Source organism: Panulirus ornatus, chromosome 48 (genome assembly GCF_036320965.1).
Source record: "Panulirus ornatus isolate Po-2019 chromosome 48, ASM3632096v1, whole genome shotgun sequence".
Lineage (NCBI taxonomy): Eukaryota > Metazoa > Arthropoda > Malacostraca > Decapoda > Palinuridae > Panulirus > Panulirus ornatus.
Window position 1 is genome coordinate 11,720,496 of NC_092271.1, and position 23,600 is coordinate 11,744,095.

The window sequence follows — 23,600 nt, forward strand, 5'->3', positions numbered from 1 at the left end:
AATGATTCAGTTGGTTCAAAAGCCTTGGCGCACACTATAAAAGAAAGAACCGCAAAATTCTTGCATTCCTCTTGATTTCAAAGTGAAACCCAAGCAGCTGGCAAGGTCACGGGTAGTGGAGGATGTTTGCACACCGTCCAGCTGCTGGATATGTTAAACCTGAGATCCCTGCTTCATCCCAGACACACAACTCAGGCAGAAGCGAGTGTTTGTATGGGTGATGGTACCTGTGGTGTTCCCGGGGAGGTGAATGATAACATCCAGGCAGTCGTGGCTCTCCATACTGTATAACAGAGAGGCCTCAACCTCCCCCAAGCACGAACGGTATAATCCCTGAGCTCGTACGACGGTCCGACCCTTGAGCACGGACGAAATGACCCTTAAGAACGACAGGCATAACCCTTGAGCATGAGGGCCATTACCTCGCGCACGACCCTTGAACAACGACGGTAGGACTTCGGTACGTCGGTAGGACCCTTCGGCATCACGTGCAACGCTTGACCTATGAACCGTTTCTTAAAAGTCAGGTCAAAAGCCAAGCCAACATGCTCAAAAGTCGTACCGGTCTTGCTCGTACAGCTACTGACGAAGCAGAGGTGTGGGTGGTAAGGCTAACACTAGGGAACCTGCACACATACACTGGTAGGATAACGGACGCAATGAACAGCTTGGCTGGGTATCTTGAATGTTCCTAATGTTCTCTGGTGACAGCAGATTCCTTGATGAGCGGCAGTATGACGATAATAGATGGTACATTACAGATCACGATGTCAGAATAATCATATCCTTGAGCAAGACGGCATTCGTCATTCGAACACGAAAGTACTATCATGACAACGAGGCTGCGACCATTGATCACGAAGGTAGTGGTGACCTTGCCGACGACGGTACGAACCATAGATAATGCTAATTTGGCATCTGATTTCATTCATCGTATGAACCCACGTTAATATACCAAACTACTTCAGATAACAATGACAGATTTTAGAGTTTACAAAAGGCCAGTAGTTAAAAAAAAATAGCTCCATTGATTTAGCCTCACCAATTTTGTCAAAATTATATATGTACTGGGTTGGGAACTGACATCTCTTATAGGTATACCTTCAAGACATTCTTGTCCGTTTTCTTTGGACTAACCACTGACTGGGACCCATTCTCTACTACCTGCTCTTGCTGGGGGACTTATCAAATTAGTTCATGACCTTTACCAGTCTAATCTTAACTATAATCACCCAATAACCCCTTATACACGAGCTCCCGCAACCCAAAGGCTAAGCTACTTCCAGCAGCTGGGAATGATCCTTTATATTACGAAAGTATATTCCCAATGACAGAGCCTCAGTAAAGGTGACTTTACACTCGCGGTGTAATCCCATACAGGCAGAGTCTAGTAACACCAACGTTATCATGTATATATATATATATATATATATATATATATATATATATATATATATATATATATATATATATATACTAAATTCAATGCTTCATGAATTATGAGAAAATGAGACTTCACATATTTCACAACTTGATAATTCTCAGGCGAGAAATATCTAATGTACGTTTAAATGATTTGGTAAACAGAGAAGAGGTAGTAAAAGCTTTGCGGAAGATGAAAGCCGGCAAGGCAGCAGGTTTGGATGGTATTGCAAAGGAATTTATTAAAAAAGGGGTTGACTGTATTGTTGACTGGTTGGTAAGGTTATTTAATGTATGTATGACTCATGGTGAGGTGCCTGAGGATTGGCGGAATGCGTGCATAGTGCCATTGTACAAAGGCAAAGGGGATAAGAGTGAGTGCTCAAATTACAGAGGTATAAGTTTGTTGAGTATTCCTGGTAAATTATATGGGAGGGTATTGATTGAGAGGGTGAAGGCATGTACAGAGCATCAGATTGGGGAAGAGCAGTGTGGTTTCAGAAGTGGTAGAGGATGTGTGGATCAGGTGTTTGCTTTGAAGAATGTATGTGAGAAATACTTAGAAAAGCAAATGGATTTGTATGTAGCATTTATGGATCTGGAGAAGGCATATGATAGAGTTGATAGAGATGCTCTGTGGAAGGTATTAAGAATATATGGTGTGGGAGGCAAGTTGTTAGAAGCAGTGAAAAGTTTTTATCGAGGATGTAAGGCATGTGTACGTGTAGGAAGAGAGGAAAGTGATTGGTTCTCAGTGAATGTAGGTTTGCGGCAGGGGTGTGTGATGTCTCCATGGTTGTTTAATTTGTTTATGGATGGGGTTGTTAGGGAGGTAAATGCAAGAGTTTTGGAAAGAGGGGCAAGTATGAAGTCTGTTGTGGATGAGAGAGCTTGGGAAGTGAGTCAGTTGTTGTTCGCTGATGATACAGCGCTGGTGGCTGATTCATGTGAGAAACTGCAGAAGCTGGTGACTGAGTTTGGTAAAGTGTGTGAAAGAAGAAAGTTAAGAGTAAATGTGAATAAGAGCAAGCTTATTAGGTACAGTAGGGTTGAGGGTCAAGTCAATTGGGAGGTGAGTTTGAATGGAGAAAAACTGGAGGAAGTGAAGTGTTTTAGATATCTGGGAGTGGATCTGGCAGCTGATGGAACCATGGAAGCGGAAGTGAATCATAGGGTGGGGGAGGGGGCGAAAATCCTGGGAGCCTTGAAGAATGTGTGGAAGTCGAGAACATTATCTCGGAAAGCAAAAATGGGTATGTTTGAAGGAATAGTGGTTCTAACAATGTTGTATGGTTGCGAGGCGTGGGCTATGGATAGAGTTGTGCGCAGGAGGGTGGATGTGCTGGAAATGAGATGCTTGAGGACAATGTGTGGTGTGAGGTGGTTTGATCGAGTAAGTAATGTAAGGGTAAGAGAGATGTGTGGAAATAAAAAGAGCGTGGTTGAGAGAGCAGAAGAGGGTGTTTTGAAATGGTTTGGGCACATGGAGAGAATGAGTGAGGAAAGATTGACCAAGAGGATATATGTGTCGGAGGTGGAGGGAACGAGGAGAAGTGGGAGACCAAATTGGAGGTGGAAAGATGGAGTGAAAAAGATTTTGTGTGATCGGGGCCTGAACATGCAGGAGGGTGAAAGGCGGGCAAGGAATAGAGTGAATTGGATCGATGTGGTATACCGGGGTTGACGTGCTGTCACTGGATTGAATCAGGGCATGTGAAGCGTCTGGGGTAAACCATGGAAAGTTGTGTGGGGCCTGGATGTGGAAAGGGAGCTGTGGTTTCGAGCATTATTGCATGACAGCTAGAGACTGAGTGTGAATGAATGGGGCCTTTGTTGTCTTTTCCTAGTGCTACCTCGCACACATGAGGGAGGAGGGGGATGGTATTCCATGTTTGGCGAGGTGGCGATGGGAATGAATAAAGGCAGACAGTGTAAATTGTGTGCATGGGTATATATGTATGTGTCTGTGTGTGCATATATATGTGTACATTGAGATGTATAGGTATGTATATTTGCGTGTGTGGACGTGTATGTATATACACTGTGTATGGGGGTGGATTGGGCCATTTCTTTCGTCTGTTTCCTTGCGCTACCTCGCAAACGCGGGAGACAGCGACAAAGCAAAACGTTTAAACAGAGGACGAACCAACCTTTGTCTGTAAAAACTGTTGGTAGTGCGAAGAACGAGTCGTGTGAGTTACGTGTTGTCGAGTATCACGTGTGAGATGTGAAGGCTTTATGTTCGTGGAGTGAATGCCAACAGCCCTCGTGTGGGTGAGGCAGAAGGAAAAAGTCAGCTAGCTGGTTGTGAAAGCTGATAAGCTATTAAATGCCGGCTCTCCGCGAGCGAGCGAGCCAGCGACAGACAGACAGACACACAGAATCATACCATATTTTCATGACGATGAATAAATTACTGCAAAATACACTTCAATCATTTATAAAGCATAAAGCAATGGTGAAACAGCCAACTTTCCCAGACCCATTGTTTAATATATTCATCAAAATCATAACAGAATTACCGAACTTAAATTTATGATAAGACCTAGCGTTGTTTAGGTAATGTACTAAGGAAACTATATGGCTTGGGTATCAGCCAGCATCATCACTGTTCCAATACAAAGCGTTTGACGTTAGTATTTATATCATAGAGGCTTTTAATGAACCATATATGCACCAGATGCGTGTACCATAATGGCATTCGAACAGTGTGACACCACATATGCACACAGGTACAGTGTGACATCACACACGTCACAGAAGTACAGTGTGACACGTCACACAGGTACAGAGTGTGACACGTCACAAAGGTACAGAGTGTGACATGTCACACGTCACACCGGTAAAGAGTGGCACCACACAAGTCACTCAAGTACACTGTGACACCTCCACGTCACACAGGTACAGTGTAACACCTCACACGTCACACAGGTACAGTGTGACACCTCACACGTCACACAGGCACAGTATGACACTATACACATCACACAGGTACAGCGTGACACTACTCACATCACACAGGTACAGTGTGACACCTCACACAAGTAATGTGTGACACCTCACACTTCACACAAGTACAGTGTGACACCTCACACTTCGCAGCTACAGTGTGACACTACACACGTCACACAAGTACAGTGTGACACCTCACACTTCACACAAGCACAGTGTGACAGTACACACTTCACAGCTACAGTGTAACACTACACACGTCACACAGGTACAGTGTGACACCACACACGTCACACAGGTACAGTGTGACACCTCACACGTCACAAAGGTAGTGTGACACCATACACGTCACACAGGTACAGTGTGGCACCACACACGTCACACAGGTACAGTGTGACACCTCACACGTAACATAAGTACAGTGTGACACCAAACACGTCACATAAGTACAGTGTGACACCACACACGTCACATAGGTACAGTGTGACACCACACACGTCACATAAGTACAGTGTGACACCGCACACGTAGTGTGACACCACACACGTCACACAGGTACAGTATGACACCACACACGTCACATAAGTACAGTGACACCACACACGTCACATAGGTACAGTGTGACACCACACACGTCATATAAGTACAGTGTGACACCTCACACGTCACATAGGTACAGTGTGACACCACACACGTCACATAAGTACAGTGTGACACCACACACGTCACATAGGTACAGTGTGACACCACACACGTCACATAAGTACAGTGTGACACCACACACGTATAGTGTGACACCACACACGTCACACAGGTACAGTGTGACACCACACACGTTACACAGGTACAGTGTGACACCACACACGTCACACAGGTACAGTGTGACACCTCACACTTCACAAAGTTAGTGTGACACCATACACGTCAAACAGGTATAGTGTGACACCACACACGTCACACAGGTACATTGTGACACATCACACGTAACATAAGTACAGTGTGACACCACACACGTCACATAAGTACAGTGTGACACCACACACGTCACATAAGTACAGTGTGACACCACATACGTCACATAAGTACAGTGTGACATCACACACGTCACATAAGTACAGTGTGACACCACACACGTCACATAAGTACAGTGTGACACCACACACGTCACAAAGGTACAGTGTGACACCACACACGTCACATAAGTACAGTGTGACACCACATACGTCACATAGGTACAGTGTGACACCACACACGTCACATAAGTACAGTGTGACACCACACACGTATAGTGTGACACCACACACGTACAGTGTGACACCACACACGTCACATAGGTACAGTGTGACACCACACGCGTCACATAAGTACAGTGAGACACCACACACGTCACATAGGTACAGTGTGACACCACGCACGTCACATAAGTACAGTGTGACACCACACACGTACAGTGTGACACCACACACGTATAGTATGACACCACACACGTCACACAGGTACAGCGTGACACCACACACGTCACATAGGTACAGTGTGACAACACACACGTACACTGTGACACCACACACGTCACACAGGTACAGTGTGACACCACACACGTCACATAGGTACAGTGTGACAACACACACGTACACTGTGACACCACACACGTCACACAGGTACAGTGTGACACCACACACGTTACATAGGTACAGTGTGACACCACACACATACACTGTGACACCACACATGTCACACAGGTACAGTGTGACATCACACATTCAAGCAGGCGCTTGCTAACATCTGCTTTGTATGGTCAAGCGAGACGGATCAGTCAGAGAGGCGGGAGGTAGTTCTGCCTCGAGTACTCAAGAAAGACGACCTCAGAACACACTAACCCACATCACTGACAGAGAACGATGGTGCTTTGTTCATCTGCCGTTCTCTACGTTCGTGATGACTGCCGTCAACACTAAGGCAGACAGTGCACGTCGCATCTATATCCCCTAATTCTTCCCAACATTTTCCTTAGATAATGAACAGGATCTTGGTATGAATCATCTGGTACCATGACACCATAGTACGAGATGCACCTGGTATCAGGGACAATACAGAACATGGTCTAATACAGAATCTTCTCTTAACACAATCGTTGGATTTTACCCCAGAATGGTGACTCTCGTCCGACTTGTGTTGATCTAGAGATGTCTCCTCCGAACACTGGCGAGTATGAGGTCCAGTATACACAGCTGAGCAGTAGCGTTGCGTCATACAGTCCTCTCTACAGTCCTTCGCCCAATACCTGGGACATCCAGGCCGGTCTTGCCAGGCTCATCTGCCTCACTCCATCTGGAGAAACACTCGGATCCCCTCCACTGTCACAACGGGGAACCACACATCGCTGACCACTGGGGTCACTTCGTCGAACGCACAATAATACGTGGTGAAGGACACAACCTTTCGTTTTCGGTACACATGAAAAAGAAAATGAAATGTTCCCAGTAGAAATGAAGAATACGGAGCCTGGACATCCAGAGAAACTAATATTAATTACGAGTAATGAACTGCCTCCTCACGCGTGACTGGGATGGGAAAAAAAATGCTCAAATATAGAGCACTCGCTAACAGTGGGGCTCTGTAAGATGTACCAGTGACTAGCAAGAGGTGAGATGGTGTGTGGCGGGGCCTTCAACATGGAGCAGTGACTGGCTAGGGGTGGAGCGGAGAGGGCGGCATATGAAATTCTCTCTTAGTTTTCACATGACACTCCAACACCTGCATTGAATAAGAACCTTTGGCCGACTACATGTACATCCACTCAAAACCCTAATCCATTAAAACTTCCCTCACTACAAACGCCTATTGTTTCTCTGTCTATTTTAGAACACCTTCATTTCCCCCTGATACCCATAACTTGTAAACTTTCCTTCGTACTAGCTACACAGCGCAGCTAATTCTTGTATGACTGTAAAGCGAGACGAAAAATGGCCGACAAATTCGGTAGGTACATATAAAAAAGCAATATTACACCGGGCCATTCACGTAAATAAAAACATTTAGTAAGCATTATTACCATTTTTTGTGGCGAATAAAATTCTTCGATAACGCAGCTCTAAGGGATTGAATGCGAGACCCCGCCATTATCAGAAGTAATTTCCTGGTTATGAAAAACCGAGTCTTCGACGAGCATTTTTTCTGCAGAACCTTAATTAGGGAAGTCACGGAACACTGGATCTGTTTGCCCAGGAGGACGGTGCGCCCTGCCTTGCTCCTGTACAAGCTGTAGTTCTTTCCATATCATCATAATGGATGAGACTGTCAACAGGTGCTGCTCCAGGAATCATTACGTACCAGCTTTGGACAAACAGGGCCACTGAGTAAGACGTACGAAGGTACGACCCATGAGCACGAAGGTACGACCCATAAAAACGAAGGTACGACCACCACTCCGTTAACATGACAGAGTTAGATTACCATCATTTCAATCTATGTTCCTTAGGGCATTACGTATTTGCAGTCCAGAGTTTACTAATGGTGAGTTTCAGAAGATATATTCTATTGGGTCTAAGTTAAAGTACCCTAGATCTTTCATTGATAAATCCCTTAAGTTAGCAAAGAAATCATTTCATAGAGTTGAGCCATAAGCTCCCACTGACACCAATCTTTTAGTTCTCCCTCTTAATAATAAATTTACTTTACTCCCCATGTTGCTTAAATCCTTTAATGTAAATATTGCCTCCAGCAACAATAATACTATAAAGAATATCTTAATCAGGAACTCACCAGAAAATTCTCCTGGATGCATCTATAAAGTGTCATGTAGATATTGTGATAAGTCTTATGTCGGGCAGACTGGTAAGGATCTTTCTGTCAGACTTAAGCAACATAAATATAGTATAAGAAAAGGGCAAGAATCAAATGCCTTGTTTAATCAAGTTATAAATCATGATCATTGTAATGACTGGAGTAATGCCATCTCAGTTATTAACTCTAACTTCAGTACCACGAGAAATATAATTGAATTTTCTATTATCAAATACACAAAGAATTATATACTTAATATTAGTGAAGGTCTATACAAATTGGATAGCTTTTTTGTTGATAAAATTTGGAAACAATTCCCTTCTTGTCCACATATTAAGTTTATAATACGCTCATTGTCTGTCTTGGACAATCACTTGTTTACCAAATGGCGTCCTAGCTACGTCTCTTCGTTGTATATCAACTGACATATTTCTTTCTTGTATCTCCCCCTGATGATGTGATTATTAAACGAAAGGGCACTTGGGAACTTAACGTGTTACATTTTCCACGTGGACTCAGGAATATACTTGATCACGCGCAAAATTGTGATCCTTTCCAATATATATTATTATTATTATTATTATTATAATTATTATTATTATCATTATTTCAATACTTTGTCGCTGTCTCCCGCGTTAGCGAGGTAGCGCAAGGAAACAGACGAAAGAATGGCCCAACCCACCCACATGTATATACATACACATGTATATACATAAACATGTATATACATACACATATATACATGTATATACATATATACATACACATGTATATACATACACGTCCACACACGCACATATACATATCTATATATCTCAATGTATACATACATATATACACACAGACATATACATATATACACATGTACATAATTCATATTGTCTGCCCTTATTCACTCCCGTCGCCACCCCGCCACATATGAAATGAAACCCCCCTCCCCCCTCATGTGCGCGAGGTAACGCTAGGAAAAGACAACAAAGGCTACATTCGTTCACACTCAGTCTCTAGCTGTCATGTATAATGCACCGAAACCACAGCTCACTTTCCACATCCAGGCTCCAAAAACCTTTCCATGGTTTACCCCAGACGCTTCAAATACCCTGGTTCAATCCAGTGACAGCACGTCGACCCCGGTATACCACATCGATCCAATTCACTCTATTCCTTGCACGCCTTTCACCCTCCTGCATGTTCAGGGACCGATCACTCAAAATCTTTTTTCACTCTATCTTTCCACCTCCAATCTGGTCTCCCACTTCTACTCCTTCCCTCCACCTCTGACACATATATCCTCTTGGTCAATTTTTCCGCACTCATTCTCTCCATGTGACAAAACCATTTCAAAACACCCTCTTCTGCGCTCTCAACCAAACTCTTTTTATTACCACATATCTCTCTTACCCTTACATTACTTACTCGATCAAACCACCTCACACCACATATTGTCCTTAAACATCTCATTTCCAGCACATCCTCCCTCCTTCGCACAACTCTATCTAAAGCCCACGCCTCGCAACCATATAACATTGTTGGAACCACTATTCCTTCAAACAAACCCATTTGTGCTTTCCAAGATAACGTTCTCGACTTCCACACATTTTTCAACGCTCCCAGAACTTTCGCCCCCTCCCCCACCCTATGATTCACTTGCGCTTCCATGGTTCCATCCGCTGCCAAATCCACTTCCAGATATATAAAACACTTCACTTCCTCCAGTTTTTCTCCATTCAAACTTACCTCCCAGTTGACTTCTCCCTCAACCCAACTGTACCTAATAACCTTGCTCTTATTGACATTTACTCTCAGCTTTCTTCTTTCACACACTTTACCAAACTCAGTAACCAGCTGCTGCAGTTTCTCACATGAATCAGCCACCAGCGCTGTATCATCAGCGAACAACAACTGGCTCACTTCCCAAGCTCTCTCATCCACAACAGACTGCATACTTGCCCCTCTTTCCAAAACTCTTGCATTCACCTCCCTAACTACCCCATCCATAAACAAATTAAACAACCATGGAGACATCACGCACCCCTGCCGCAAACCTACATTCACTGAGAACCAATCATTTTCATCTCTTCCTACACGTACACATGCCTTACATCCTCGATAAAAACTTTTCACTGCTTCTAATGACAAAACCCCATATATTCTCAATGCCTTCCACAGAGCATCTCTATCAACTCTATCATATGCATCCTCCAGATCCATAAATGCTACACACAAATCCATCTGTTTTTCTAAGTATTTCTCATTCTTCAAAGCAAACACCTGATCCACACATCCTCTACCACTTCTAAAACCACACTGCTCTTCCCCAATTTGATGCTCTGTACATACCTTTACCCCTCTCAATCAACACCCTCCCATATAATTTCCCAGGAATACTCAACAAACTTATAACTCTGTGATTTGAACATTCATCTTTATCCCCTTTGCTTTTGTACAGTGGCACTACGCAAGCATTCCGCCAATCTTCAGGCACTTCACCATGAGTCATACATATACTGAATATCCTTACCAACCAGTCAACAACAAAGTCACCCACCTTTTTAATAAATCCCACTACAATACCATCCAAACCCGCCGCCTTTCCAGCTTTCATCTTCCCTCAAAGTTTTCACTACCTCTTCTCTGTTTACCAAACCATTCTCCCTGACCTTCTCACTTCACACACCACCTTGACTAAAACACCCTATATCTGCCACTCTATCATCAAACACATTCAACAAACCTTCAAAATACTCACTCCATCTCACTTCACCACTACTTTTTATAACCTCCCCATTAGCCCCCTTCACCGATGCTCCCATTTGTTCTCTTGTCCTACGCACGTTATTTACCTCCTTCCAATATATATATATATATATATATATATATATATATATATATATATATATATATATATATATATATATATATATATATATATATATGTTGTATGGTTGCGAGGCGTGGGCTATGGATAGAGTTGTGCGCAGGAGGATGGATGTGCTGGAAATGAGATGTTTGAGGACAATGTGTGGTGTAAGGTGGTTTGATCGAGTGAGTAACGTAAGGGTAAGAGAGATGTGTGGAAATAAAAAGAGCGTGGTTGAGAGAGCAGAAGAGGGTGTTTTGAAGTGGTTTGGGCACATGGAGAGAATGAGTGAGGAAAGATTGACCAAGAGGATATATGTGTCGGAGGTGGAGGGAACGAGGAGAAGAGGGAGACCAAATTGGAGGTGGAAAGATGGAGTGAAAAAGATTTTGTGTGATCGGGGCCTGAACATGCAGGAGGGTGAAAGGAGGGCAAGGAATAGAGTGAATTGGAGCGATGTGGTATACCGGGGTTGACGTGCTGTCAGTGGATTGAATCAAGGCATGTGAAGCGTCTGGGGTAAACCATGGAAAGCTGTGTAGGTATGTATATTTGCGTGTGTGGATGTATGTATATACATGTGTATGGGGGGGGTTGGGCCATTTCTTTCGTCTGTTTCCTTGCGCTACCTCGCAAACGCGGGAGACAGCGACAAAGTATAAAAAAAAAAAAAAAAAAAAAAAAAATATATATATATACACGTATATACGAACATAGTGTTATCCCTGGGGATAGGGGAGAAAGAATACTTCCCACGTATTCCCTGCGTGTCGTAGAAGGCGACTAAAAGGGGAGGGAGCGGGGGGCTGGAAATCCTCCCTTTTTTTTTTTTTTTTTTTTTATTTTCCAAAAAAAGGAACAGAGAAGGGGGCCAGGTGAGGATGTTCCCTCAGAGGCCCAGTCCTCTGTTCTTAACGCTACCTTGCTGATGCGGGAAATGGCGAATAGTTTGAAAAAAAACAAAAAAAAACGAACATAGTGTATAGAAACGCGCACCTTTATAGAACATACAAACCTCCAACAGCCAGGATCGAACCCGGGACCCTTGTGCAAGAGGCGGGAATGCTAACCGCTAGGCTATGGGCCTAACCTAACCAGGCCCATAGGTTTTGGACTATCACATGTTTACCAAATGGCGTCCGAGCTTCGTCTCTTCGATGTATATCAACTGACTGTTATATTTCTCTCTTGTGTCTCCCCTGATGATGTGATTATTACACGAAAGTGCACTTGGGAACTTTTCGTGTTTCATTTTCCCCGTGGACTCATAGGAATATCTTGATCACGCGCAAAATTGTGATCCTTTCCAACATATATATATATATATATATATATATATATATATATATATATATATATATATATATATAAACACTGTTTCCTACGTTAGCGAGGTAGTGCCTGGCACAGGTTACATTAGGTGAGGCTGCAAAATGAATCCACAATTCCCCTGCTCCTGCTTGGGGTGTAGCCTTAAAGTTGCAAGATCCCAATAAAATGGGTCGTGGGATCATTAATATAAAACCCTGCGTTAATATCGTTTAAGCGCCTACACTCATACATACGCGACCAAATATTAGAAAACTGCATGAAATGAAGTATAGACTAACAAGTCGGAAACAGAATTGTCTGAATACAACATTGTAGCCGATAATTACGTCTGGTGAACTATTTGGATTTGCTAATGACAATAAGATAACAGTGATGCCTAGCATTATCGGAGCACCTGAGACATGTACCCGAAAGTACAGTGACAGTGACATACATGTCTGAATATGGGTTGGCACGGTGCTGTGAGGCTCCGACTTCGACCCGTCTCTCGTATGGAGGTGAAGGCAGACGTGCCCTCCCCTCCGTCCTGGTCTACTTCCAGTGAGAGGATGTCTGACGTCCTGGGGATCAAACAACGACCTTGCTCGTCGCACTATACTTGATGAGATGGACATTGTTGGCAGCGTGCGGGGCCCGCAGTAACCCCCCCAGCCGTCTACACACCACTGTTCATGTAAACCAAGTGGATCAGCTGCCGAGAGAGAGAGATACTGCCAGGAGTGTGCCTCGTCAGCACACCATTACAGTTTGTTACACTGGGTTCAGTGTGCTAGAGGTGGAGGAACATCCTGCTACTTCAAGAACCATTAGGATAATCGAAGTGAATACCACCACACCCACACACACACACACACACACACACATAGCGACGCCTGTGTAAGGAACGTGTGGGAGCTAGTGTGGTGTGAGAAAATGTCCCCCTCAGGTCTCATTTATCCGTCGATACACACTGCAGCATCCTCACATCAGGACACATTGCAATAACACACACGTCATGTGTGGAAATAAGTTTTCTCTATACCGGATGCACGTTTAGATGCAGTAGATCATTGCTCATATGGCGAGTCATCATCCACACACCTGATTCTGCTCCGGGTTTCTGAGCGTCGCAGTTTACCTAAGGGATATGACGGTCGAATCTAGAGGGTGATTCCTCATGATACACATCCTCCAGTGAGAACACCACCTCTCCTGTGATACAGTCAGTCTGCCAACCACGCCATCGGTGACAAACTTCAGCTTCGTCCACCTGCTACAAGGATAACCACGAAGAAACAACAAACCTGACCACTTTCAGTCCTGACGCCCTCATCACTCACCCCCGTCCGTGGGTGACACTATCCTCCAGCCTGCACCAACTACAGCATAAAACTTTCAATACAGACGATCGTCATGCAGAAAGTCCGCCCGCCCGCCCGCTCGCTCGCCCGCCCGCCCGCTCGCCACCACCACAACTAAAACAGACAGTGACTAACTTGGTGAAAGGGAAGCTATCACATTTTTGTTCACTGTCTCCAGCACCTAAATTCCATGTACCACGTCTAATTTCCATATAATTCTGCCATCTTCCTCATCACCGTTTTCCTCTCCCCATTATCAACTTCCTCTTACCGTTACCCATATTCTCTCGATCATCCCACGTCCCTTATTACCCTTCCATAAATCCTTCCATCTCTTCTCTTCCTTTGTTCTCCTATCATTTATCTCTTCCTCTTCCTCTTCCCTTACATTTTCTCTTACTAATCATTACACTCTCCCTCCTGTCCGTCTCCTCAACCCTCTTTATTACGTCATCTTTCTTCATTCTTTCCTTCACACACCTCACTCCTTGTTACGTTGCTCTACCACTGTCCTTGTGTATATTGAGGAAAGTCAAGCAGCACGACATATCAGCCGGTATTTCTAATCAAAATACGTGCAGATCGGACAAGCCAATCCCTCAAGTTACGCACAGATAATGTTTTCCCATCACATGGATGGGATCCAGACCATCACAAATACAAAATCGATCTTCAGAAACGCGTTAGGAGGAGACTCACGGGCCTCAAGCACGGCTCTTACAAAACTTTTTCCATCAGTGTTCATGTTAACGATATGAGCTTCTTCACAACTTACCTTCCGCCGAAGACCTTGGTAACGCTATCTTCCGTCACTGCCGGGGTTGTGGGACGGCTCTTCAGCACTTCACATAACATATAATCATGTGATGGGACGACACACTTTAACTGACTACTTGGACACAGGACAGAAGCCCTGGCCAATGCATGGGCGTCACCACTTACCTTCATGTGGAACATCATCAGCTCATTGGAGAGTTTGGACCGCACTTGTGTGTCGAAGACCTTCTTGTAGAGGAGGGAGTTGCTGATGGAGATGCCGCAGTAGATGCTGAAGGCTGTGGCGATCTCCTCATCGAACCTGGTGAAATGAAGCCCCGTCGTCTTGTTGCACAGCTCAGCCACCCCAATCACCTCCTCGTCCTCCTTGATCGGGAAGCACAGGATGTTCCTGCCGGAGGAGATGTCATCACTGGAGGGAATCATGAAGACATAACACACTATCTATGGACAATAATTCTACAGCAAACCTTCTCCTGGACTATGGCGAGGCTACCAAGACAGATTCATTTCACGTTATAAAGAGCAGATGTTAGAGACGACAAAGATGTTCAAGACAAATATTCTTAACGTCTTCAACAGCGTAGTGAGGTAGTGGGGGCGTGCGAGGGCCGTACCTGGTCTTGAAGCCGGTGCACTCGTCGAAGCCACGGTAGAAGAGAGGGTGGGCGTAGGCGTCGCGGATGTTGAGGAGGTTGCCGGTGGTGGCGACGTGTCCCGCGATGCCCTGGGTGGCTGGCAGCCGCACCTCGCCCCCAGACTGTTGGGACGCACACAGATGGTCTTCATTATTAACCATGAAAAATGGGAGTACCCAAGCGTGAGGCTGCCTCTGGAACATGACAGCCTACGAGTGTCAACGTTGTTAAGGCTCGTGCAGGAGAGGTTTAGTCTCGCCCCTGAGTCTAATCACAGCAAACCATTAGCAGTGGAGGAAATATGGATCATGGGTGTTTTTCACAGTTCCTTTATCATGAATAATACTTCGATGGATTCTACCCTTGTAGGATGGGGACACTATGTCACCTCCTTGATATCAATTACTGACATAAGTCATTTCTAAATAATAGATATCTACGCTTGGAAGCAATGGTCAGTACTGGTTGGAATACTTTACTATACTGATGCTAATGAATTTTTTCTTATTACTGCTGTGGATACGTCCGTTACGAAGGACTGTTGACTGAGGCGCGTGAAGGCAACCAGCAGGAGACAGGACCAAAGAGCTACCTCGGGTCCTCCCACCTACCTCTACGCTCTAGTCTACCAACGTGTGACTGGGAAGTTGACAAATATATGAGAAACTTTTACGTCAAGCAGTACTGTATGGAAGGGTCTCCCTCAACGAGACGGTACAACGCTTGAGGAGAACGGTACGACCTACGAGTGCGACGGTACGACCCTTACGTATGATGGCCTTGTGTTTTACCTGATCACTTAGAGTCAGGTAACAAGACCAGGCCACGACACCGCAGGGTCGTACGGTCGTTCTCAAGGACAGAAACCAGTGTCCTCGAGGGTCGTACCGTCGTGCTCACTGGGTTACTGAAGCTGCACCAAACAAAAGCAAAGTACGACTCGATCTGTACATGTGTTTTTAACTCAACCATGATGACCATCTAATCAAGTAATGTGATCTGCGTGGCGGCTGAGTCTCTCGACGCCCAGCCCTGAAGGAAACTGATGCCCATCAACTGAAGTGTTGGCAGCGGAAGCTTGAGTCAACATCTGCTCTGTGTGTGTGTGTGTGTGTGTGTGTGTTGCATGAAAGCCCTGGTGAGAGACAGAGGATGTTAATGTCTCTTCTAACGTGAAATTAGGTGAATTTGAGAGACCATTACCCCATGAGAAATCGAGAAGTTATAGAGAGTAGAGGAGGTGTTAGGAAGGCAAGATGTAAAACAGCAGAAGCAGCCGGGGAAAAGTAACGATGAAAACCAAACAATATTCAGAATACACAAAGTCAAACGTCAGATCATAACATGTAAGAGAAAATGGTGTAATAAAGACCAAGAACCATTTATTACGGCAGGAGTTGAGGAGGAGGGAGGAGGAGGAGGAGGAGTCTGGATGAAGATAATACAACTTTGTGTGTTACCTGTGGCATCTGTGACGAGCCTCGCTGCTCATACTGAGGTATGAGAATAAATCAAAAGCGTTCGAAATGTTTATCAAAATGAAACCAAAGCCAAGCAAGGACATCATGCGGTCATGGGGGGTGATAATTATGATTTAGGAAAGGAATAATCTGAATAAAAAATCCAACTGTGAACCAAAGACGGAGATCAGAGACCGAAAGTCGAAGGCACAACAACAGTAGATAGGTAGAGGATCAAGAGAGGCTCAGCAGCACACAAGCCTTGTGCAGAGTAGGGCCAGCAGACAGTCGGGTCACTCAGTAAATCGCATATCAACAACGTTTCAAAACGATGTGTGCACCCGGGAAAGGCCTGGGTCAGACTTTGGCAGTAGGCCGACCGAAGCAGAGTGTGGTCTACGTAGAGCAGACAAATGGAAACTTCAGGATGAAATATATAGAGAGGAGATGATAAGGTGCAGATGATAATGTGCAGGAGATGATAATGTGCAGGAGATGATAAGGTGCAGGAGATGATAAGGTGCAGGAGATGATAAGGTGCAGGAGATGATAAGGTGCAGGAGATGATAAGGTGCAGGAGATGATAAGGTGCAGGAGATGATAATGTGCAGGAGATGATAAGGTGCAGGAGATGATAAGGTGCAGGAGATGATAATGTGCAGGAGATGATAATGTGCAGGAGATGATAAGGTGCAGGAGATGATAAGGTGCAGGAGATGATAAGGTGCAGGAGATGATAAGGTGCAGGAGATGATAAGGTGCAGGAGATGATAATGTGCAGGAGATGATAATGTGCAGGAGATGATAAGGTGCAGGAGATGATAAGATGCAGGAGATGATAATGTGCAGGAGATGATAAGGTGCAGGAGATAATAAGGTGCAGGAGATAAGGTGCAGGAGATGATAAGGTGCAGGAGATGATAATGTGCAGGAGAGGATAATGTGCAGGAGATGATAAGGTGCAGGAGATAATAAGGTGCAGGAGATGATAAGGTGCAGGAGATGATAAGGTGCAGGAGATAATAAGGTGCAGGAGATAAGGTGCAGGAGATGATAAGGTGCAGGAGATGATAAGGTGCAGGAGATGATAATGTGCAGGAGAGGATAATGTGCAGGAGATGATAAGGTGCAGGAGATGATAAGGTGCAGGAGATGATAAGGTGCAGGAGATAATAAGGTGCAGGAGATAAGGTGCAGGAGATGATAAGGTGCAGGAGATGATAAGGTGCAGGAGATGATAAGGTGCAGGAGATGATAATGTGCAGGAGATGATAATGTGCAGGAGATGATAAGGTGCAGGAGATGATAAGGTGCAGGAGATGATAAGGTGCAGGAGATGATAAGGTGCAGGAGATGATAATGTGCAGGAGATGATAAGGTGCAGGAGATGATAAGGTGCAGGAGATGATAAGGTGAAGGAGATGATAAGGTGAAGGAGATGATAATGTGCAGGAGATGATAAGGTGCAGGAGATGATAAGGTGCAGGAGATGATAAGGTGCAGGAGATGATAATGTGCAGGAGATGATAAGGTGCAGGAGATGATAATGTGCAGGAGATGATAAGGTGCAGGAGATGATAAGGTGCAGGAGATGATAAGGTGCAGGAGATGATAAGGTGCAGGAGATGATAAGGTGCAGGCAGAGAGCCTATGAGGCTGATGAAGGAAAGGTCGACACCTCGCTGGAAAAACATACTGAGGTGAGGAAGGAGGAGAGGAAGGTGAGACAGACAGGCAGGCACATCTTGAAGTTGTGCAGGGAAAGTGATGTGGCCGTACGGGAGCACGACACCCGACAACCTGAGGAAGGATGAGCCTCCTCGGAGAGGAGATTGAGGCTTTCTGGATCGGTGTAATGAAAACTTAAAGAGCCGGAGAGCAGGTTGATGGCTGTAGGGAGGGTGTGTTCGGCTCAGTCGTGAACACTGGCTGTGCGAAGGAGGAATGGTAAGAGAAAACGACTGTAAGATCATTGGATGTTATGGCTAAATGGTTAGGAGGATGAGAGTAATCAAGCATGAGGCGTGCGCGTGGATGCTCGTCTGGCTCTGACCTGCCAACATACTAGTCAAAGCTTTGTACGTCATCTTGTGGAATACGCAAGCCGGTGCTACAATACGTAAAAGAGTTCCAATTACTATCAAACCAAGTGGCATGAACCAAATTCAACCGTGCCTAGAAATACTTCAAACAGTTCTAGCTAGAAGGCAAGTGCCAATGTGTTTAAAAACATGTGCGGGAGTGAGGAAAAGTAGCCGTGGTAAGTGTCAGTACTGGCGACACCAGAAATACTTCCCGTGAAAACGACGCCAGGGATGTTTTGCATGACTGGCAGGAGCACCTCCTCCACTGACTGTTGGGGAAATGTACGTTAGTTCTCACGCTCAGCGATATCCAGCAGCACAATCCCTCACACCTCTACAACTCCCGTCTCAAGTGCCATCCATTAGCCCTGTAGTCTTGTGTATCTCGTAGCCCCATCCCTGGGTTCCCTGTCGTCTCTAGTGGCTTCCTCCCGTCTCTTAGAAGCCCTCCGTCTCTCACAGCACCACTTCCCATTCTTAAGGTCTCCTTTCTCATTGTCGTCCGTCTCATACAGTCATCTACCTCACGCGGCTCCCCCTCCTGCCTCCCTATTCTCACTCATGAGTCTTCCATGTTCCTCGTCCCCTTGTCTCTTCGACCTGCGTCCTCCCTGGACCCTCACCTCTGGTTCCCCCATTTGTCGTGTCTGCCCCCAGCCTCTACTACCTCCCACCAACCCCGAGCCCCACTCTCATGTGCCCTCCCGCCCTTGTCTTTTACCCCCGCCTCTCGTGGCCCTGTTCCTTGTCTGCCAGTCAATCAAGCCGTCTCTCTTTTCCGTCACTTGTGGCCGCCTTCTCGCCACGTCTTTTGTGGCTTTTGTCTTTTCAAATCAACCAGTCTATTGTGTCAAACAGGTAAGGTGACGGTGCCTCTTGCCTTCACTCTCCGTCCACTGTCGGCCTCTGTCTCCTGTGTCTCCGGATCCCGCCTGATGAACAGATGTTCTCCTCAGTGATGATTGGTCTCCGTCTCCTGCGCCCTTAGCCCACCTGTGCGTGGTAGTCTTCGTCTTACGCAGTCTCTCGTCTCCCTCAGCTCCTGTCTTTTACACTTAATCCCTCACTTATGCCCAATAGTTGATCCTGTCTGTGCATCTCAATCAATAGTCTGTATCTTCCTTTTATAACACTATCGGTTTCCTGTCTCCATTTTTCACACAGCCATCAGGTGCCAAGTCTGGCCCTCCTCCCTGCCCTGCCTCAGTCGCCCTAACCACCCTTCACCCAGTCTGCAGCAGGTGTTACACTCTACTTAAATACTACACACTACACGCACCGTCTGTCACGCACACACACACACACACACACACTACACGCACCGTCTGTCACGCACACATACACACACTTCACCTGGGATAGTCACAGTGAGACCCACTCTATCACGAACACTACCTTACCTCCAGCTACTGTTGACAGATGAATAACGAGTCAGAAACATTAACCTGAAACACTCTGACACCCCAGTAGGTTTGTCAGACTAGTGGTCTCTCGCTGCCCAGGCCCAAGCAGACCTGCTCCAGCCACACACACACACACACACACACACACACACACACACACACACACACACACCATCATCATCATCATCATCAACACTTTCTATGATTCTACATTCAATCTCAATCGAGTTGCGGGTCACAATCTGCTTAGACCTTGAGTTATTCCAAGAAATGTGACCCAGGTGTTCCATCCTTCACTGATCAACACACACATATTCACTCAGTAGGTTGACAAAGCTACAACACAGTGTTGTACGGATCCAGCACAAAATTAGAAGCTTATCATTTGTACGGAAGGATATACCAAATGATGTTACCAAACTGCGCTTGCTTGGGGTTATAGCGCCAGTGAACCTCTGGCGTAGCTGTGTCAATGCGGGTACAGTCTCGTCAAAGAACTTCTCACTCGGAAGGAGTCTACATTTTCCTGCTAGTGGAACTGGGCGCAGCGTTAGGCTACGGGATCCTTTAGAAAGGTCCAGGGTAAAATCACAACCCTTTCATAGATATTGGTCGCGGGGAGTAATAAACACAAATATCTAAATAAATATTCAGTAAATATCAGATTCATAGCTGCAGTAAATGATATAAGTAACAATGAATAGATAAGCCATTTATGACTTATTATCATTTTCCTTCCGTGAACCAGGTACAGACAGACCCTTGTTTTGAGGTGGTCCGTGTCCCAATCCATCCCTTACAAATACTGGAGCGGTCCTAGTGGTCGTGAAGGACGGGCACTGTGCGATGTGGGTCCGGCCCTCGCTTACTGAGAGGAGGGCGGGGGTGGGGAGGAAGGGGGAGGGAGGGGGCGAGGACTCTCCAGTGATGGGAGGGGAGGGGAGCGAGGACTCTCCAGTGATGGGAGGGGAGGGGAGCGAGGAAGAGAAACGTGTGCGTCGTGTGACTTTTCCCTGAAGCGAAAGGAAAAAAATTGGTGGCTGCCGCCGCCTCCTCCTCCTCGGTGGACTGGAAGCAGTTTTTAGGGTGGATCTCTCGCTCACTGATGGAACGGGAGGAGGGTTGGGGGGGCTGGGAGGGACATGGGAATGGGGAAGGTGGGTGTAGAGTGAGGGACCTCAAGACATACTTGAGATAAGAAGAGGGATGAGGTCGGGCGAGACAAAGGACAGGAATGGGAGTGGGAAAGAGCAACGGAAAGGAAGAAAAGAAAATAAATCGGGCAAGAGTAGGTATTATTACACTCCTGGACCCAATGTCTCGAACATTCTCTACTATCATACAACCTTTTGACCTTTTAAACTCGTTGTGTGTGTGTGTGTGTGTGTGTGTGTGTGTGTGTGTGTGTGTGTGTAGTAATAGGCTGTGAACAGCAGCCACCCACGAGTGTTCAAGTAACTCCATCTTTTCCTTACATACACAATGTATCTTGTCTTCCTTTCACACTTTTTAATCAGCTCTTAATTCCACCCTCCCCCCCCAACCCACCCACTTCCTATTCAGTTATTTTACCGACCGCCTGGCATTCATTCAGATCTCTGTCCGTGACCGGAGCCAGTCATAGAAACAGGTTATAAAACCCTAACGCCTGATGATAAAACCATGTCATATAACCCGAGTCACAATCTAAATTTTACTCATAAGTTGTAGATATCACAAAAAAAAATCCTCTGTAAATAAACCATCGAAAAAAAAATTGATGAAGATTCACCAATCCAAATGTTATCCATGTTCTACTTCACTGACGTGAGGGAAATATTATACATGTTAATGTCCAGAGAGTTTCTCAGGCCACACTCCCCACACATCAGCGTTATTCTGTCCACAGACACGTATACTTTCATAAGGCACCCCATCATCAGCTACATAGGTTTCTTGAAGATATGTGAAACATATTTTCTTTCAGTATTTTAGTTCCAAAGGTATAATGTATATAATTTCTAAAAGTTTTTGAAACGTAAATATATCAAATCAGAGGTTGTCATCATTACCCTATCATGAACTGTTCCCGATGCTCACAAGGAAATATATGTGTTACACTCAGGGGAAACGTTCCTCGCTCGTGTTACACCTGCCAGACCTTGTAGCTTCTGTACACACACGTATGATCCTCTCAAGTTAAACCTTTTCACAAAAGGACATCTCTACCAGACCGTCCCACGTACCCCCTGGAGCCGTGACGAACAATGGCTGCTTATTTTGATCTAGATATCAATATTGAGATATTCCTCGTCACATAGACTCCTGTCAGGATCGCCATTTCAAAGTTATTCATATATATCTAAGGTATATTGGCATTTCATTTTGAAATATTGAACAAGACACAGGTTAAAAAAGCAAGCACCAATCATGGCCACCTCGGGCGAGTGGCAAAGTAAGAGTAAAATGAACACAGGAGGAATTAATCGAAGCTTCTCCAGGTGACTGTAGACCTGATTTTTCAAGATGGAAAAGTTATAAGATGAGGAAGAGACGAGGGCGAGCAGGGCGAGGAGAAGGTATCGTTTTGAAGTACCTTCATAAAAATCAATACAAGATAGAAAATATTTGTCATCAGCTTTTGATTGTCATCGCTTGCAAGTGACTGAACGCAAAGCCTGCGTCATCAAGCCAGCCTGCAAGCTTGCTTGCCCCTGTTGAAATTTTTTTCCGAGAGCGTGGCTCAGCAAGAATATGCCGTATACTCGCCCCTTTCTTACAATAGATGTTTTATATGCAGATGAAACCATGAATAATTTTCAAATGTTCACGTCTCAAAATTACCAAATTATGGTAATGACTTCGTCATACGGCCGGCAGCGAAGTTCCTTGGTCAAGTCCACCAAGCCTTGCATCCGACCGTCAACCGTCACGTCTCTAGTAGGGATAGCCTAGCTCTCAACCTTCGGTCGCACGGCTTACTACCCTCACGGAGGAGGCATTCATTAACGTAAATATGTTATTCAGTGCTCGCACACCACCGTGGGGGAAGACGGACAATCTCTGGGGCAGGCAGCCGACCTCCACACTAGAGATATTTATATTTTTCGAGACTTAAGTAACGTGTTTACCTGGGTCGATGCTGGGCCTTTGTCAGTGTTGCCCGAGTAGCAGACCACAGGAGGAGGAGACGAGAGAACAGAGGCTGACTCTCTTGTGTTTGAATCAATGGATCGACCACACACACACACACACAACACACCACGAGCGTAAAGTCCCCTCCTCGTACAGAACAAGTCGGTAATTACACGTATGTAATTCATCACGCACTCAGTGATCATGAGTCAGGCAAGGAACCACACGGATTCGAGTCTTCGGCGCGGGAGACGGCCCACAACCATCCTAGCAGTTCGTCTTCCCTAGGGGCGTGCCGATAATTGAGTACCTGGCTTAGGCTGGCAAACGGGGGAATAAAAGACCCAGACTGATAAAATAATACCCAAGACTTTGGTGAAATAACAGCACAAATGCTTGAGGGAACTTCTCATACTTAGTCGCTGTCTCCCACGT

At 45.4% G+C, this 23,600-nt stretch overlaps 1 protein-coding gene across 1 annotated transcript in view; it reads right to left on the bottom strand.

The window, feature by feature from the left end:
• Positions 1-23,600, bottom strand: part of LOC139763972 (cGMP-dependent 3',5'-cyclic phosphodiesterase-like) — a 274,331-nt gene that overhangs the window by 156,522 nt on the left and 94,209 nt on the right. Inside the window, exons 4-5 of the mRNA XM_071690450.1 lie at positions 15,084-15,226; positions 14,632-14,857 (exon numbers count right to left, since the gene is read on the bottom strand). Coding sequence (XP_071546551.1) covers positions 14,632-14,857; positions 15,084-15,226 — 369 coding nt within the window. The remainder of the gene's footprint in view (positions 1-14,631; positions 14,858-15,083; positions 15,227-23,600) is intronic.